The following is an 18,948-nucleotide window of genomic DNA, read 5'->3' on the forward strand; positions in this document are numbered from 1 at the left end:
TCTCTCTCTCTCTCTCTCTCTCTCTCTCTCTCTCTCTCTCTCTCTCTCTCTCTCACACACACACACACACACACACACACACACACACACACAATCTCCTATTTACGTAATTTGTTTTCCTGAGTTATTTTTCAAACATTAGTTATTTACAAGACAGGGCTCACGAAAAATTGTATACAACCTAGCCAAGTCTCCCTTCAGAGTTCTTAGCCTCAAGCTCAGCTCCTCTCTTGGCTTTGGGGCAAACATTTTCCTTGGTTCCATTTCCCATTGTGCTGAGGGTAAGATAATGTTCTTTTCTAAAAAGTTCTTTAAAAAAACAAGAATTCTATCAATGCTGATTTCCAAAAAGAAAAGGTAAACTGCCAAATAGAGGAGATGCCCAAAGGTGTATTGTAAAATCTTTGTACCCTTTTGAGAGTAAGCTTTTATCAATCTACTGGTCCATTTAAATAATTTTAAGCTCTCACTCTTTGTAGAGTAAATGCTAGTCTGTTTTCTAGGCAAGTTGGGCTTAAAATCTGGCCAATGAAATCCACAACAATGCTGTAAAGAAAGAGCTGTACTTAGCCTAATCCAAAACATCTCTTATCCTCAGGGCAGGTCATATACGTGTAGTTAGCTAGAAGCAACATACCCTGTTCCCATTCCAAGTCTTTGCACTTGTGGTTCCATTAAATGCAATGCCTTTTCCTGACTCCTCCAACAGGCTAACTCCTATCTATTCTCAAAGTCTTAGCTTAGGCCTCACCTCCCTTAGGAAATCTTTCTGTTCTGTCTCACAATATTACCATCCAACACCTCCTTTCCCCAACTCAGTTAGGTTTCCTTCTTATCCATTGCCACAGTAACCCCTGCAAGTCACTGTTAATTTATCAGACTGCATAGTAACCCTTACCCCTCACTGTTAAGGGTGAGCCACAGGGTGTTTATCTTTTTATTATTGAGTTGTAGGAGTTGTTTATTCTGTGTACAAATACCTTATCAGACATATGATTTGCAAAAATTTCCTACCATTCTGTGAATTGTCTTTTCAAGTTCCTGTTGTTGTCCCTTGAAGGCAAAAGTTTTTAATTTTGATAATTTCCAATTTATCAATTTTTTCATTTGTTGTCATTCATGCTTTTGGTGTCATATCTAAGAAAACACGGCCAAGGCTATAAGGATTTACTCCTATGATTTCTTCTAAGAGTTTTAGAGTTTTAGCTCTTACATTTAGGTCTCTGGTCCATTTTGAGTTAATTTTTATATATGGCATGAGGTGTGGATTCAGCCCTATTATTTTGCACGTGGATATGCAATTGTCTTAGCACCATTTGTTAAAAAGACTATTCTTTCTCCCACTGAGTGGTCTTGAAATCTCCTTGAAAACTAATTGACCATGGATATATGAGCTTATTTCTGGATTTTCAATTCTGTTTCACTAATCTGTATGTCTATCCTGCACTACACTGCTTTGATTACTGTAGCTTTGTAGAAAGTTTTGAAACCAGGTACGGTGAGTTCTCCAACTCGTTTCTTCAAGTTTGTTTTGACTATTCTGGGTCCACTGCATTTCCATATGAATTTTAGAGTCAGCTTATCTATTTCAACAAATAGGCCAGAGAGGAGTTTTATAGAAAAACACTGAAATGGTAGATCGATTTGTGGAGTATTCCTATATTAACAATATTAAGTCTTCTGGTCTATGAACATGGGATGTTTTCCTTTTATTTAGGTCTTCTTTAATTTAAACAATGTTTTATACTTTTTGCAGCATAAGTTTTGCACTTCTTTTGTAAAATTTATTCATATTTTCTTTTGATGTTGTAAATTGATTTTTGTACATTAATCTTGTATCTGCAACCTTACTAGACTCATTCATTCTAACAATTTTAGTGCATTCCTTAGTTTTTACATACAAGAGCATGTCACCTACAAATACTGATTATTTTACTTTTAATATAAATGTGTTTATTTCATTTTCTTATTTAATTGCCCTGGCTAGAACTTCAAGTACCATCTTGAATAGAATTGAGGAGAGAAGATATCTTATTCCTTATCTTAGTGAAAAAACATTCTTCACTATTAAGTATAATGTTAGCTCTGACTTTTTCGTAGATGCTTGTTATCAGATTGCTAGGAAGTTCCCCTCTATTTCTAGTTTGTTGAGTATGCTGTTGATAATCATGATGTTTTCCTTTATCTTGATACGATGTATTACATTAATTGATTTTCAGACTTTAAACCAGCTTTACAATCCTAGTTTGATAAACCCCATTTGATCATAGTGTATAATCCCTTCTATTTATTCTAGATTTAATTTGCTAGTGTTTTATTGAGAATATGGGGAGCCCATAGTCATAGTTAGTATATAGTTTTCCTGTGGTATCTTTGTTTAATTTTGGAATCAGAATTAACACTGGCTTCACAGAATGAGTTGCGATGTATTTCCTCCTCTTCTAATTTTTTAAAGAGTCTGTGAAGAATTTGTATTAATTATTCATTTTTTAAATTGATAAAGAACACACAACATAAAAGTTAACGTATTAATGATTTTTAAGCATACAAATCACTAGTGGTAACTATATTCACATTGTTGTGCAACAGATCTCTCAAACATCACATTTTGCAAAACTGAAACTCAATAACCATCAAACAACTCCCCATTTTCCCCACCACCCAGCTCCTGGAAACCATCATTTTACCCTCTGTTTCTTTAAATTTGACTATTTTAGATCCCTCACATGAGTAGAATCCTACAGTTTGTCTTTTTATGACTGGCTTACTTCACTTCACATAATACCCTCAAAGAGCATCCATGTTGTAGCATGTAACAAGATTTCCTTCTTTTTTTAAGGTTGAATAACATTCCATTCCATTGTATACATATAACATACTCTCTTATCTATTCATCCATCAATGGACAATCTGGGTTGCTTCAACCTCTTGGCTAGTGTGAATGATGCTGCAATAAACATGGGTGTACAAATATCTGTTCAAGATAGTGCTTTAAATTCTTTTAGATATATTACCAGAAGTGGGATTGCTGGATAATGTACTAATCCTATGTGTTATTTCTTGAGAAACCTCCATGCTGTTTTCCATAATGGTTGCACCACTTTACATTCCCATAAACAAGGCACAAAGTTTCCAGTATTTCCACATTCTCACCAACACTTACTTTTTCAGTTTTTTGGATAGTAGCCACCCTAATGGATATGAGATAATATCTCACTGTGGTTTTGATTTGCACTTCTCTAATCTTTTCATATGTTTTTTGGTCCTTTGTATGTCTTCTTCATAGAAATATTCAAGTACTTTGTTTATTTTAAGTTAGATTATTTGGGTTTTGGTTGGTGGTGAGTTACAGAACTTTTATATATTCTGGATACTACCCCTTAGCAGATATATGACTCATAAATATTTTCTCCCATTCTGTAGGTTGCCCTTTCATCTTGTTGATTAGTTCATTTGATATGCCTAAGTTGTTAAGTTTGATGTACTCCCATCTGTCTATTTTCCCCTACGCTTCTAGTGTCATATCCAATAAATTATTACAAAATCAATTGCTATGAAGTTTTCCTCCATGTTTTCTTCTAGGAGTTTTGGAGTTTCAGATCTTATGTTTAGGTCTTTGATCCATTTTCAGTTAATTTTTTATATGGTGTAAAGTAAGGGTTCAACTTTATTCTTTTGCATGTGGAAATCCAGTTTTACCATTACCATTTGTTGATGAAATCGTCCTTTCCTATTGTGTAGTCTTGGCATCCTTGTCAAAGATCATTTGACCATAATACAAGGGTTCATTTCTGTTTCATTCTGTTTCCTATTCTGTTTCACTGGTCTTTATACTAGTACCACACTGTTTTTTATTACTATAGCTTTGTAATATGTTTTAAAATAAGGAAATGTGAGCTCTCCAACTTTTGCCTTCTTTTTCAATATTATTTTAGCTATTCAGGGTCCCTTGAGATTTCATATAAATTTTAGGATTTTTTTTCTATTTCTGCCCAAAAAATGCCACTGGGATTTTGTTACAAATTGCATGGAATCTGTAGATTGCTTTGAGTAATATGGCCATTTTAATGAAAATAAGATTTTCAATCCATGAACATGGAATGTCTTTCCATTTATTTGTTCTTCTTTCATTTCTTTCAATAATGTTTTGTAGTTTTCAGTGCACAAGTCTTTCACCTCCTCAGTTAAGTTTATTCCTAAGTATTTTATCCTTTTTGATGCTATTATAAAGAGCTTTTAAAATTTCCTTTTGAATTGTTCATAGTTAATATATACAAATTATTTATGCGTGTTGACTTTGTATCCTGCAACTTTACTGAACTCACTTGTTAGTTCTAACAGTTTTTGAGTGACATCTTTAGGATTTTCTATATATATGATCATGCTGTCTACAAACAGACACAATTTAACTTCTTTCTATCCAATTTAAATGCCTTTAATTATTTCTCTTGCCTAATTGCCCTGGCTAGGACCTCTAAGTGGGCATCCTTGCCTTGTTCCTGATTTCGGTGAAAAAGCTTTTAGTCTTTCACTATTGAGTAAGATGTTAGCTGTGGGCTTTTCATATAAGGGCTTTAATATGTTGAAGTTGTTTCTTTATATTTCTAGTTTGTTGAGTGCTTTTATCATGAAAGGGTGTTGAATCTGTCAAGTGCTTTATCTGTATCAATCGAGATGACCCTGTGGGTTTTGTCCTTCATTCTGTTAACGTGGTATATTACACTGATTGACTTTCATACGGTGAAGCATCATTGTGTTCTAGGAATAAATCACACTTGGTCATGTTGTACAATCCTTATCATGTGCTGTTTAATGCTTTTTGCTAGTATTTTGTTAAAGATTTTTTGCATCAATAGTCATCAGGGATACTGGTCTCTAGTTTTCTTGAAGTACCTTTGTCTAGCTTTGGTATCAGGACTATACTGGCCTCATAAAATTAGTCTGAAAATGTTCCTGGATCTTCAAGTTTTTAGGAATTCAAGGAGGACTGATGTTAATTCTTCTTTACATGTTTGGTAGACTATTCCAGTGAAGCCATCTGGTCCTGCGTTTTTCTTTAAGAATTTTAAATTATTATTACAACTTTGATCTCCTTACTAGAGGTAAGTCTGTTTAGACTTTTTTTTTTTATTTCTTCATGATTCATTCTTGATAGGTTCTATGTTTCTAAGAATGTATCTAGGTCTTCTAGATCATCCAGTTTGTTGGTGTATAATTGTTTGTGGTATGCTCTTTTTAATTTCTGTGGCATAAGTTGCAATGTCCCCTCTCATTTCTGATTTTAGTTATTTGAGTCATCTCTCTTTTCTTAGTTAATCCAGCTAATGGTCAATCAATATTGTTGTTGTTGTTTCAAAAACCAAGTCTTGGTTTCATTGGTTTTTCTATTCTTTATTTCACTGATTTATTTCACTTCCTTCTGCTAACTTTGACTTCAGTTTGTTCTTCTTTGTCTAGTTCCTGGAGATGTATAGTTAGGTTGCTGCTTCAAGATTTTCTTTTTCTTAACCTAAGTGTTTACAGCTATAAAATTCTCTCTTAGTACTATTTCACTGCGTCTCATAAGTTTGGCGATATTGTGCTTTCATTTTCACTTGTCTCCAGATATTTTCTAAATTCCCTTGTGATTTCTTCTTTGGCCCAAGAATGTGTTGTTTAATTTGTATGTATTCATAATTTTTTCCACTTTTTCTTCTGCTATTTATTTCTAGTTTCATTCCATTGTAGTCAGAAAAAAATTATTTGTGTGCTTTCAATTTTTGTAAATGTGTTAAACTTTGTTTTGTGACCTCACAAGTGGTCTATTTTGGACAATGTTCCATGTGCACTTGAGGAGAATGTATATCCTGCCATTGCTGAGTGGAGTATTTGGTATACGTCTGTTAGGTCCAAATGGTTTATAGTGTTGTTCAAATCCTGTTTCCTTCTTTATCTTCTGTCTGATATTTTTATCCACTATTTAAGTAGGGCATTGAAGTCTCCCACTATTAATGTGCAGCTGTCTGTTTCTCCCTGTAAATCTGTCAATGTTTGCTTCATATATTTGAGAACTCTGATTTATATATAATATTTATATCTTACTAGTGAATTGACCCTTTTATCATTACATAATGTCATTCCTTATCTCTTGTGTCTTTTTTTGTCTCTTTACCTTAAAATCTAATTTTTTAAATATAAGTACAACCATCTCTGCTTTCTTTTAGTTACCATTTGCATGGGATATATTTTTCCATCTTTTGACTTTCAGCTTATGCATGTTCTTAGATCAAAAGTGAGTGTCTTTTAGACAGTATATGCTTGGATCATGTTTTTTTAATCTATTTAGCCAGTTTATATCTTTTGATTGGAGTGTTTAATCCATCTACATTTGAAATAATTACTGAGGTGGAAGGACTTACTATTTCCATTTTGTTGTTTTCTGTGTGTCTTACAGCTATTTTATTCCTCTTTTCCCAATAAACAGACAGAACATAAGCAGCAGTGTGAAGCCAGCAATTCACTCTTCTCTTTCCCTCACAAAGTAAAAGTCAGCAGTTGGAAGTTTTCTCTGCATCTTGCCACACTGTGTTGGGGAGGGCGCATGGCTAGAGCAGGTAATAATGCCACCTATTTTCCTGCACACTTCAATATGTCTCTTCTCGGCTTTGTAATACAACCTCTTAACTGGTGTTCTTACAAAATTTCTGAAGTTCTCACAAAGGCAATTTGGTCCATACATTTTCTTAAGTGGGTTTCTCTGTGAGGGAATAAGGTCCTGGGTCTTCCTATTCCACCATTTTGCTTACCTTACTTTTTAACTAGTGCCTAAATGTTTGAAAGAATTCACCAGTGAGGCCACTGGGTCTGGGCTTTTCTTTATGAGTAGTTTGTTTAATTTCTATTTTAATCTTATTTTGATATTGATTTATTTTGATATAAATTTTAGATTTTCCATTTCACAAGTTTTTGTCTTTCTAGAATTTGTCTATTTCATCTAAGTCATCCTTTGGCATATAGTTGCTCACAGTATTCACTTATTGTTTTTATTTCTGTAAGGTTGATAGTAATATCCTCCTCTTTCATTTCTCATTTTAGTAATTTGAGACTTCCCTCTTTTTTTCTCAGCCTAGCTAACGGTTTGTCAATCTTGTCAAAGAACCAACTTTTTATTTCACCTATTTTCTCCATTGTTTAAATTTGCAGTTTCACTAATTTCTGCTCTAATCCTTATTGTTTTCTTTTTGCCTGCTTTGTTTGATCTTCTTTTTCCAGTGTATTATGGTAGATGCTTAGGTTACTGCTTTGAGCTCTTTCTTCTTTTTTTAACATATGTGTTCACAACTATATATTTCCCTTTAAACAATGCTTTCACTGTATCTCATAAGCCTGGGTATATTTTGTCTTCATTCTCATTTATCTCAAAGTAAATTCTCATTTCCCTTGTGATTTCTTCTTTGACCCACTGATTAGAAGTGTGTTAATTTCCATATACTTGTGAATTTCCCAAATTTGTTTCTGTCAATATTTTTTTAATTTCCATCCATTATGATCAGAGAACATACTTTGCATGATTTCAATCCTCTTAAATTCACTGAGGCTTGTTATATGGCCTAGCATATGGTCTGTCTTAGAGAATATTTCATGTACATTGGAGGAGAATGTGTATTATGTTGCTGTTAAGTGTAGTGCTAATTGAATATTTTCTTAGCATAACATTTTAATTCCTTTAAATGATTTTTCCACTACATTTTTTAGTTATTTTCTTAGTGGTTGCTCTGGTGCTTCCAGTATACATTTTAACTTACCAGAATTTACTTCAGATTTATATTAAATTAGCTCTAGTGAAATATAGAAATATTACTCCTATATAAGTCTATTCCCTCTTTCCCCCTTTGTGCAATTATTGTTATACATATTATCTCTATATATGTTACAAACTGAATGATATATACATTCTCATTCTTTTGCTTTTAAAACAAGAATTGCAATTAAATAGGGACAGCCTTTGGGGAGGAGTATTTTTCAAGTTAATCAGAGCTTCAAAATGAAGAATGACCACCCAGATTCACAACTTTCCAAACTTCCATTTCAGGAAAACTCATGGACAGGAATATGATCTCTAATATCCAGACCTGATGCACTCTGGTTCCTTGGTTTTATCTGTGCTTAAGTCCACGTGTTCCCCTGCATCTTGCCCCCACAAAAGTGCATTCTGCTAGTTCTACAGAAGAAAGTACTAAAACAGAGAAATCGCAAAAGATGTCCTATGAAAGGCAGTAAGTGTCACCTCTTTGACAGAAGGATCCTTGAGAGCAAAACACATTATCCCATTCATCTCTAACCAAATAGAAAGAAGGTAATGGCCACAGAACAACAACCACCAAAAAAAAAAAAAGAGAGAGAGAGAGAGAGAGAGCAAAAGAGAATATTCATAATTTCATTCCCAAAACAAACTCTCCTGAAATCTGTTCTTAGTTGTAAGTTCCCTTCCTCTAGCGCTCTCCTTACCCGAAATGGGGTGTTGATTCGACTTGTGAGAGTGTCTAGGATGTGGACATTCTCGTGCTGGTGCAATAGGATAAAACGGAGGAAGATCTCAAGTAGTGCCGGCTCGGAGATGCTACGCAGGAAAAGGTCCAGATATGCAGTTGTGGTCATGACCTCCTCCACAGTCACCTAGAACCAACAACAGAGTGAGCGCAGGTGAGCATCCTCTTGATGCTGTGATACACGCCTCTCCCGTGGCCCCAGCCTCACCACAGTGACCCCATCAAGGCAAGAACACGACTGCCCACGAAAACATACTTCAGAGCTTTATTGAAACCCATAACCTATTCACATTCCACAATACCTCATGCTGTTTCCACCCTTTAATTCAATAAGGAAAAAGAAAGGCATAAAGAATCAGTTCAAGGCCGGGCGCGGTGGCTCAAGCCTGTAATCCCAGCACTTTGGGAGGCCGAGACGGGCGGATCACGAGGTCAGGAGATCGAGACCATCCTGGCTAACACAGTGAAACCCCGTCTCTACTAAAAAATACAAAAAACTAGCCGGGCGTGGTGGCGGGCGCCTGTAGTCCCAGCTACTCGGGAGGCTGAGGCAGGAGAATGGCGTAAACCCGGGAGGCGGAGCTTGCAGTGAGCTGAGATCCAGCCACTGCACTCCAGCCTGGGCGACAGAGCAAGACTCCGTCTCAAAAAAAAAAAAAAAAGAAATCAGTTCAAGTGTTCTGACAATTCTAATCATCAAATGCAGTTCAAATACCATAAAGATTTTAGAGTGTAATCAGAACTGAAGAAAAAAGATAATGGAAAGTATTTACATGGATTGTAAAGGATTAATTAGAAAGCTCGGAGTCACTTGTTTCATTATTAGTCATTCAATAAACATTTATTGGGACCTATTATGTACAAGGAGCTGAAAACATAAGAACACTCTATGTCCAGGAAGATGAGCTATAACAAGCAAAATGATAATACAAATTGCAAAGGAGCAGTACAGACACAAAGTACTACAGATGTTCAGATGTGTTTCTGGAGAGATGTAAGTCAAATTTTTTATAACTGAATAATACACATAAAATGTTATTTATAAAGTACTATAAGAACTCACTGCTTATAAAGTAACTTAGTTTTTTATAATTCAAATTAATATTTGCTACCTGGTATAATTTTCTCATGTAGTAAAATGTCAATTTTTCAGTGAATAGGACTCTGAAGAGCCAAGTTTTTCAAGAAGCTGAGGATTTGATGCTTCAAGTATCAAAATTCTAACCGTAAACATTTTTATTAGGAGTATTTTAAGAGCTAGCATATACATCTTTGTCCTCCTAAGATGAGAATATACCATCTTTTGATGAATAGAGGTTATTCCCAGGGTCATCAACTGCCCCGCAGAAGCATAAAGAAACAGCCACACCTGAATGCATGAAAATCACCAGAGAAATAGTTCAAACTTTCAGATTCTAATACCACACACCCTAGAAATCTTAGCAATCCCTCCACCATGAGTCAAATGCACTCGATTCTAAACAAAACAGATGGCAATACAAATTGAGTGATTTTTATTTTCCCTTTTCCATGTTTTAAAATCTTCTTTCTTTCTCTTCCTTTAAAAGCGTTAGTTGTCACATTATCTTACGGTTACTGGGCCATTCCTTTTATATTCCATTCCTCTTCCCCTTTTAATTTTCAGCTTTCAAAATCCACAGATTAGTTTAGAAACCAGATGTCCAGATCTGCTACATAAGTGTAGATGAGCCCTGAGTGGATGCATCTGTGCATAAAGGCTTGGCGCTATCTATTTTGGCTGCTTAAATTACTTTTAAAAAGTTCTGGTGCTCAGCTCTCTTCTGGATAGATGAGCCCAGGTGGATAAAATATTACCAAGTCAGTGTGTCTGTTTTCTTTATCCTAAGAAGGCATGCTTATCCAGTGCATTAGAATCTAATGAGAAGTCATTCCACAGTGGTCTGAGTACATATCGTAGTGCAAATTCCCTTCCCCCAGCTTGGTGCCAACAAGGCAAGCTCTCAGACATTCAATACACCACTATGTCATCTGACCAACTGTAAAGAGCTCTCTGTGGCCCAAATACAGCAATAGAAACAGGTAACCATGAACCATTTAACAAATAAATTGCATTGGGAAGAGTGCTTTTCATGGTCTGCCCCTGATTCTGAAACAAACTACTTCCGTCTTTGTGTTTCCTGATGTTTTCTAGTCCCATATATGGAGCACTCCTAATGCTGTCCTGGGATGCACATTGTGTCTTTTCCTTTATTACCCCAATGCAATGTACAAAGCCTGGCACACAGAACATACTTCTTCCTGAGTGAATGACAGCCCCAAAGATCTAGTGATTTATATTTGCCAGAGTTTAGTTTAACTTTTGATTATTCTTTATCCTCCACATGTGTCCTGAAGGCCCCAGAGAGTAAAGACATTTTTTATAAAGATCTCTGTAATAACTGATGTCACCAATCATGGCTAACGGGGAAATGACTCACAACAACCCTACATTAGCTCACATCCACTTCACTACTGCAAACCTGGGATCCTTTAGCAGAAACTTAATCCTAAATGATTTAGGCGAAAATCTAATTCCCCAACAAACTTGATCACTAGAAAAAAAGTTGCATAATCATTCCAAACAGGCTATGTATGTAGTTTCTGTAATACAATATTTTCAACTTATCTACGGAACACTGCTGAACTGACGTGTCATACAGAATTCCAGCCTTTGTACCAATAATGTAGCATCAGCTTTTCCCCCCTTAAGTTACATATGACCTTAGTAAGCTCGAAAGCACAGCAATCAACTCCTTAGACTATAGTCTCAGTCTCTGTAGCCTAACATGAAAGGAGGGCATTAAGTATCTATTGTTTACTACTGTTAGGCTGGATAAGTGAAAAGATTTCATTTCTTTTTAGAAATCAAAGCTGTCATTTATAAGCTAAGAGGATTTAAGAAGCACTTGGAGGGACAACGTTTATATAACATGCTATAAATATTAAAAACCCAAGTCCATTAAGCATTAAGTTGCATATTTTTATGAACTGAGATCATACTCACATTAAACTAATACCCAAACCAGGAAAATCTGGCTCCCTTCTCCTTCCATCTTTTCCTTCCACCATATCCGCAGAGCCCTTAGGAGCTTTTTATACCAGAAAATCTTTTCCTGTCCCATTATCTTACTTTCAGAAACTTCCTCTAATCCCCCCAAATAGGCAACCTCCTTAACAAGGATGAGACCAGAGCCTAAGTGTGATCACTGGAAAGCTAACAATAAACCTCAAGGGAAAAGATGCTCTGCTGTGCAGAATGTAAAACAAAATCTTCTGCTAATGCCCCAAAGAAGTGTTAGCAAGACTGGAAAGTAGAGTCTTCTTCATGCACCCATTATGAAGGACAATCTGGTGTTAATATAAGTAAGATCTCTGTCTTAGAGATGACTATCAATATTTATTTAAATTGTTCTATAAAGAATTGCAGGTTGCTACGAATTTACATAGAAATACTAATAGAAACAGTAAATGACGTTCTACCTTACTGCCATATCATACACAATAATGAAATTTAGGGATACTAAAGCTTAAGAATGTTATTTCATACTAAAGGTGGGCCACAATGACTGAAATCACCTAAAGAAAACTCAGTGTCCACAAACGAATAATTATCCTTGACAAGATAAGAACAGTTGTTACTCTAAAGAACGTATCTGCTTAGGCGCTATTACGTGATTACTTTTCAACCCAAGTTCCAGAATAGAGGCCTGACTCAGGTACTTGACTTTACTGCTATTGAGTCCCGTTTAGTCCATCCTTGGAAATAAATCTTTTTCTGCCCGTCTTCTGTACATTCCTATAGCCCTTGTCTGGGTCCTTCTTCATGCCAAGAATCTTCACCAATCCCTCAAGCCGGTGTTTTTGAAACTACAGTTTGAGTTCAAGAGTGGGTAGTTAATTCAGTTTATTAGTTCATTAATGGTTTAGACCAGATTCCAATAGAAAATATTAGAGTACCCTGCACGTAGTAAGGGCAAGTCCTGTTTTGTCAAACTTGTGTATACATATTTTGTTGAAAATATACATAATGCAATATATTAAATATATGTGCTTTGCTTGCAAATTCAGTGAATACACATATATATGCAAACATGCAAAATATTATTTCTGACTGTGAGCTGCAGCCAAAAACATCTGAAAAACACCACAGGAGCACAGTTCACCATCATCTACGCCCTCCTTTCACCCACCAGTTCTCATCACCAGTTCCCTATGCTCCAGGCTATAACCCAGCATGGGCTGGCCTGGAAGAAGCGCACACATAGGTGAGATCAGTTTTCTGAACAGGATGGCAACTGAATTTATAATCAATCTACTCTTTTTTGTCTTAGGCTAAGAGCTCCAAAAGTGTGTTTTTATTTTTTATTAGAATTTCAAGCTTCTCAGAAATAGGTAAAATGGACAGTGTGTTTTCTTTTAAAAAGGAGGTGGGTGGGGAGGGAGGAGGTGACACCACGCATCACATTCTACTTCTATAAAACCAAAGCTCTCTAAAAAGAATTAAAGCCAGAACCAAAGCCAGCCATCATGCCCACAACTGCAGCAGCACATTAACTTACTGCACACCATAGGAGTGAAATTGAGCATATAGACATTCTGACCTTTCTGTAATCAGCTCTAGTTGGGCCATCCCATTTGCATCTAAATTAGCACCAGAATCCTCCCTGTAATGGCAGGTTTATGTGTGTCCTGAAAAATACATTTCCAACCTGCTAATTGTTTTTTTGTGATCTAGTCACACTGGAACAAACAGATGGATCCTACCTTCTGTCACTCAGGCAGGTGGCAGGCAGTGGGGTCAGGTGACTGTGGCACCCTCTCCAAGTTAGAAGCCACCCTTCCTTGGCTTTTCCTTTGATAACAGAGGAAAAAACTAGCTAACTGCTGGTTCACCTGGGTCATCAGTGAGTCATCAGCCCCAGTGGGTCCAACCAGAGTGAAGCTCCCACTGAAATCAGCAGAGGGGAAAAGAATGACAAGGCTGGATCACACAAAGCAGGAGTGAAAGGGTCTTAACAGGGAACACAGGCTACGAGCTCGCCTGCTGCTGCCAGAGAGAGCCAAGCCAACGGACAGGCGGGAGGCATATCCACCCACCTGCAGCCAAGGGCAGCAGCTGGATGGGCTCCTTGCAGCCATCTTCTCCCCTCCAAGGACATGAAGCGCTAAGAAGAACATTCAAGCACAAAAGGGAAGACAGACGCCCTGGTTCTCAGCAAGCAGCTCTACTGTTTCAGCCAAAAATTCAGGACAGAAAATGTTCAATGACTCCAGATCTGAAAATAGTCTGCAGTTGATGATTCCGGCTCCCTCCCATCGGCTCCCCTATGCCTCCCTTCTGCTCCCCGACCTCTAGGCCACACGCTATACTGCTAGCACCGCCAGAGGCCAGCTGGGGAGGTGAATGGAGGTGACAGCCAAAGTCAGCAAGTTTGCTGATTTATTCCTAAAATATTTGAGGAAGGAGGAAACAGAGTGGCTACAATGAGGATTTCAGTAACATATTTTGAGGAAAGTGTATTAAAATAAAAGCCAGTCTCTGCCCCTTTTCTCCCAGCATTTCTTCAATGGATCTGTAATACATTAAATATATTAGTATAATAAATTGATATCTTCTGGGAGAAAAGGGAAGCAGTGAACAAATGGCTTTTCAGGGTCCTCCCAGGCCCTGAATAGTGAAACACCGCTCATCTCCCCAATGGAAGTAGGAGCTGGGATCTGTCTGCCTGGGGAAAACCAGGCGCCAGAGACACAACGTGGGAGGCAGTGCCACTCAAACCACAGGCAGTGGTGGTGCTCCCAAGGCCATGTGGCTTTCTCACTGAGCACTGCTTCCCTGGAGCAGATCTCAATGTATTTAACTGGCCCAAATTTGAGGTACTTGAATAAACACTGACTACCTGTCCCCGAAGTACAACCTTTATTATCTGGGATTTGGTTGATTGTTTTTCTGCATTTTCCATTTTGTTCTCAGTGTTCAGATTACCTTGTCATGAATATTGTCAACTGCTATGGATGCTGCACCTTTGGGGTTCCTACCTTTTCCTACACCTCCTTGCAATGGGAACATATCAGGAATGGACCTATTCAGCAAACATTTATGCAGGTGTGAAAGCTCTGCACTGGGTCCTGGGGACAGAAATATGAACAAAACACAATTCTGAGTGCTTTGTTGTTGTAAGCAGAAGCCAAATGCATTAGGAAATTCTACTTAAAACCTGAACCTGTGTGAGGTCTATACCAGGAGTTACGTTAGCCTTGCAGGGAATATGGTTGCCAGCCCTGAGTAGAAAATGAGGTTTTGAGGAAAACAGTGAGAGGAAGATAATAGAGAGTGGTTTTCAGAAAAAGGAGAGGCTTTGGAGCTATACAAACTAGAGTTCAAATCCTAACATTTATTACCTGTATAACCTTGATTGTGTTATTTAATCTCTCTAAGCCTGTTTCCTCCTCTGCAAAATGGGGATAATCCAATATGTTTGAAAGTATTAAGAGGATTAAAGAGAATACACATAAATCTCAACACATAGAAGGGACTGAGTAAAGGATGGCTATTATTTCCTGACTTGGGTCCTCAGTTTAAAATAAGCCAAATTGAGGCCAAAAAAAAAAAAAAACCAGGGAGGGCGTGGGGATGTTTGTGGCAAAAAAAAAAAAGTTGCCTTTTTTTGAATGTTTTTTGGGGTTGGGGGGGGGGGGAGTACAACCACTCCTTATAGAAAATGAACACCTCATCCATTTCCACTCCCTCCCTATTCCCTCCCAGGCATTTTGTAGAATCAGAAGATTTTGAGGTGGTCACAAGGGATGGGCTACATCAGCCCCAAAGATTCAGTGTGTCCTAGAACAGGCTGTAGTTAGAGGGGACACAGAAACTCCCTAAAACATATTTTCATCTGTATTTGCCAATGCTAGCCAATCTAAACCTCATTTTAATCCCACAGGACGAGCTGACCAATACTGACAGAACAAGAATAAAGCTGTCATCGCCAATAAAAATGGTCCTATGTCCAATGGGCCAATGCTGCAACTAGGGTTGGCCAAGTTGAAGTGTTACTGCTTTTTTCACATCAAAAGTTATTTTCGCTTGCTTATCATAAACCTCTCTCCCTGGAGGTTTCAGCAAATGCCTATGTCTATAGCCATTTGGCTATGTCTATACTATGTGTGCATAATTTATACCCTATAGCTTCATTATGATATAATTTATTAGAGTATAATGCAGTATATGATCCATCATACTTGAACCTCACCTAATAAAGTTTAGCTATTGAATACCCAAATACTCCATAAGAAAGGTAATTCATAGCATGGGCCTGAGGTATTAACAAGGAAACATGCGGGCATTTTGGCTCAGAAACAAAGATCTGAGGGGTATTCCAAAGACCACTTGGTTCTTCTCTTTCCTATTTATTAATTGTTCCAGAAAGGGTCCCTTTTTTATTCAAACTTCTCAGTGACAATTTGAGAAACAATAAAAACAACATCACTGACCAGTTATTGAGTACCTAGTACGTAACTAAGGACTATTCTAAGCATACTGTTTCAGTTATTTGAGTCCCAGCAATCTTATGAGAACTAACTCCAGATGGTCCAAGCAAAAAAAATACTTACTGAAGGGGTGTCTCACAGAATCACCAGAAGGCTGGAGAGACAGGCTTAGAAAGAAAAAGAGGTCTGGTGCTGGGCTGCCAAAACACAAACACCCACGACACCCTTCTTTCAAACTCAAACAGAGATTACACAGCTTCTTTGGGCAACACAACTTAGTTGAGGCTCATAATTTTTGAATCAGAAGAAAGTACTCCTCATTACAAAGGGAGATTCCACCTGCTGTAATTTAAATTGTACCTTACCCTGCCCTCATCTTAATAAGTGTTGACGGAGAAATGCTGTCCCCACAAAACTCAACTTTCCTATTCCGGAATTCTTATTAAACCTCTCAGACTTCCCTTTTCTAGGCTGTCAGTTCCCTTTCTCCGTTTTCATAATACACACATTCATCCTTTAAGATTGCAAACTTACTGCAGAAATGACTACATCTGACCTGCAATGTGAACTCTCAAAGGACCTGATGCACCGCCAGGTACTCAGAGTAATCAATAAATGTGTCAAGATGGAAATCAGCAGCCCTGTTACTAATAAAAACACTGGATTTTCACAGCCCATGGTGGGGATGCCTTCCTTAGCAGGGTAGTTATATTAATTTTACAATGCCATAACAGCAGGGGAAATTTTCCACTTATAATGAATAACATTTCATTGAAAATACAGAGAGTAACTCATGCCATGCTCTTGAATTACGGTAACCTCAAAAAGTGATCCGCTGGGAAAAAAAAAAAAAGAAATGCTTCCTCAGGCTTCTCCCTATTTATCTTCCTGATTAATAAGACAATACTACTGAATGCTGATGAGACTGACTTTAAAACCCACAATGGAGGGGAAATGGTCCATGGGCCAGAACCCCAACCGGCAGCTTCTCTAGAATGAAGCATCTGAGAACCACTGCAAGAAGGCAGCATCTAATGCCTGCCCTTCCACGCAACCGCCTCAACTCCTCCCCCACTCCCTCCGCCCCGCCACCACACGCACACAGCTCAATCTCCCTGATGGGTTAAATGTATCATTTGGGAAAGGAATTTAAATTTAGACCCATTTTCCTAGACACTAAAACTGTAACAAAGCAAGCTCTGATAATAAAAGACAGATTTCACTCCTCGCTTATTTTCCACGAGCACTGGAAAGACCTCAATACAATGGGAAGGCAGAAAACACACACATATCTGCCCCAACAAATTCAATAATTACAGTCATTCTGGTTGTTCCTCTCTGTTGTCCCAAACCTGCACATCATCTGCCACTGGATAATCACAGAGGAGCATCCCATCAGAATGACTCCGCTTTACCTCGCCTGAAACGCAAGTCAGACACAAAAATGACGGGACAGCAAGCCTCAAAAAAAGTTAGTGGGAGGCGAGAGAAAATTATAGTCAGAAGATAAACAGACTAAACTCCTTCTCTGTTTTCCTTGCTTTTTGGTTCTCTTACTTGAAGAAAAGCTTGCAGGGCCTTTGTTGCTGATACATTTTTAATGTTCTCTTAGGAGAGTGCAGGGAAAGAATAAAAGATTCACACCAACTTTCAGACCAGATCTTCCCTCCACTCTCTGCATTTGTTTCCAAGATGAATACCACCTGGCTGCCTTAGATAAGGTGGGGTTTTGTGTGTGTGTGCGTTTTAACTATTATTTCTCTGTGTATAGGGAGGGTGGGACCGTTTCTATCTTTTCATAATTCTGATGCTTAAGAACTCAATCATTTGGTACCATTATCTCCCTCATGCACTTGTTGAAGTTAAAAACAAAAGATATCTAATTTTCCATTTCAAATCAGAGATCGATGTAAGCTTAGTTTATAACATGAATTTCCTTTCCTACAATGGAAGAGAAGTGACGTGAGGGGCTACGAAGACGTCAGGGATGAGGAGACTCTGCAGGACCGGTAGACCTGCTCAGCCTCTGAAAATTTACTCTGTGCCTATTTGTGATAAGACAATGCATAAAGTTTTGACAGCTAACTTCTATTATTTTAAAAATATAAAACCAGGCAAGAAGAGCTATACTAGAAGAAGGGGCAGAATCAGGTATGTCAGGGTCAAATGCTTAAGACGACCTCTAGGCTAGTTGAAACTGGCCTCTGAGCCACAACCAGCCCATATAGGGCATTTCTGCAAATTAGAAATACATCTCTTTGGGCAAAGTAGCCCCCCAGGCCCACAGTTCGGTAAGCAGATGGCTTGGCCAGAGAAGAAGGTGTCTTCTGCCAATTAGACAAGGGTGCCTCTTCCCATGGGTGGACACAGCCCCATGCCAGGACACAAAGTCTGGCAAACAGAACATGAACACCATCTCTCCTATCTGCACCCTCAGCAGGCTGCCCTTGTGCAGTAGACAACCTGCCCAACTCTATGCAGTGGCCCTGCCAACTCTGTGCCTTTCCAATAATTATAATAATAGAAATTTCCAGTTTCCCATCAATGGAAATGAAATTTTGTTTATCTGTAAGAAGCTTTGAGGTTTATGGCAGGCACTACTAAACGTCTCCCCAATATTTATTCTCCCTCTCTTCCTTGGGAATAAACCCTGACTTTATAATAAAAAAACACATTTTGCATCTAGATGTTACTATGTGTGTCCTGGCTAGTGAATTGTAAATAGAAGTGGTGTGCGGAATACGAAAGGATCATTAAAGCGAGTTTTCTGTAATATAAAGGGAGTTTTCTGTATCCACAGCTAAACCTTAGGCACACCAATACACTGTTTTCTCTGAGTAAGAGAAATAAGATATGCTTTGTAAGTAAATTGCTATAGATATCTCAACCCCAGCAAACACTTAGAACA

General features: G+C 37.8%; 1 protein-coding gene across 1 annotated transcript in view; it reads right to left on the reverse strand.

Annotated features, from left to right (window-relative positions):
* Positions 1–18,948, reverse strand: part of FHIP1A (FHF complex subunit HOOK interacting protein 1A) — a 273,945-nt gene that overhangs the window by 24,556 nt on the left and 230,441 nt on the right. The window contains exon 7 of the mRNA XM_017871129.1: positions 8,488–8,655. Coding sequence (XP_017726618.1) covers positions 8,488–8,655 — 168 coding nt within the window. The remainder of the gene's footprint in view (positions 1–8,487; positions 8,656–18,948) is intronic.

The sequence above is a fragment of the Rhinopithecus bieti genome, unplaced genomic scaffold, assembly GCF_001698545.2.
Source record: "Rhinopithecus bieti isolate Rb0 unplaced genomic scaffold, ASM169854v2 scaffold_3878, whole genome shotgun sequence".
In the NCBI taxonomy this organism is placed as follows: Eukaryota; Metazoa; Chordata; class Mammalia; order Primates; family Cercopithecidae; genus Rhinopithecus; species Rhinopithecus bieti.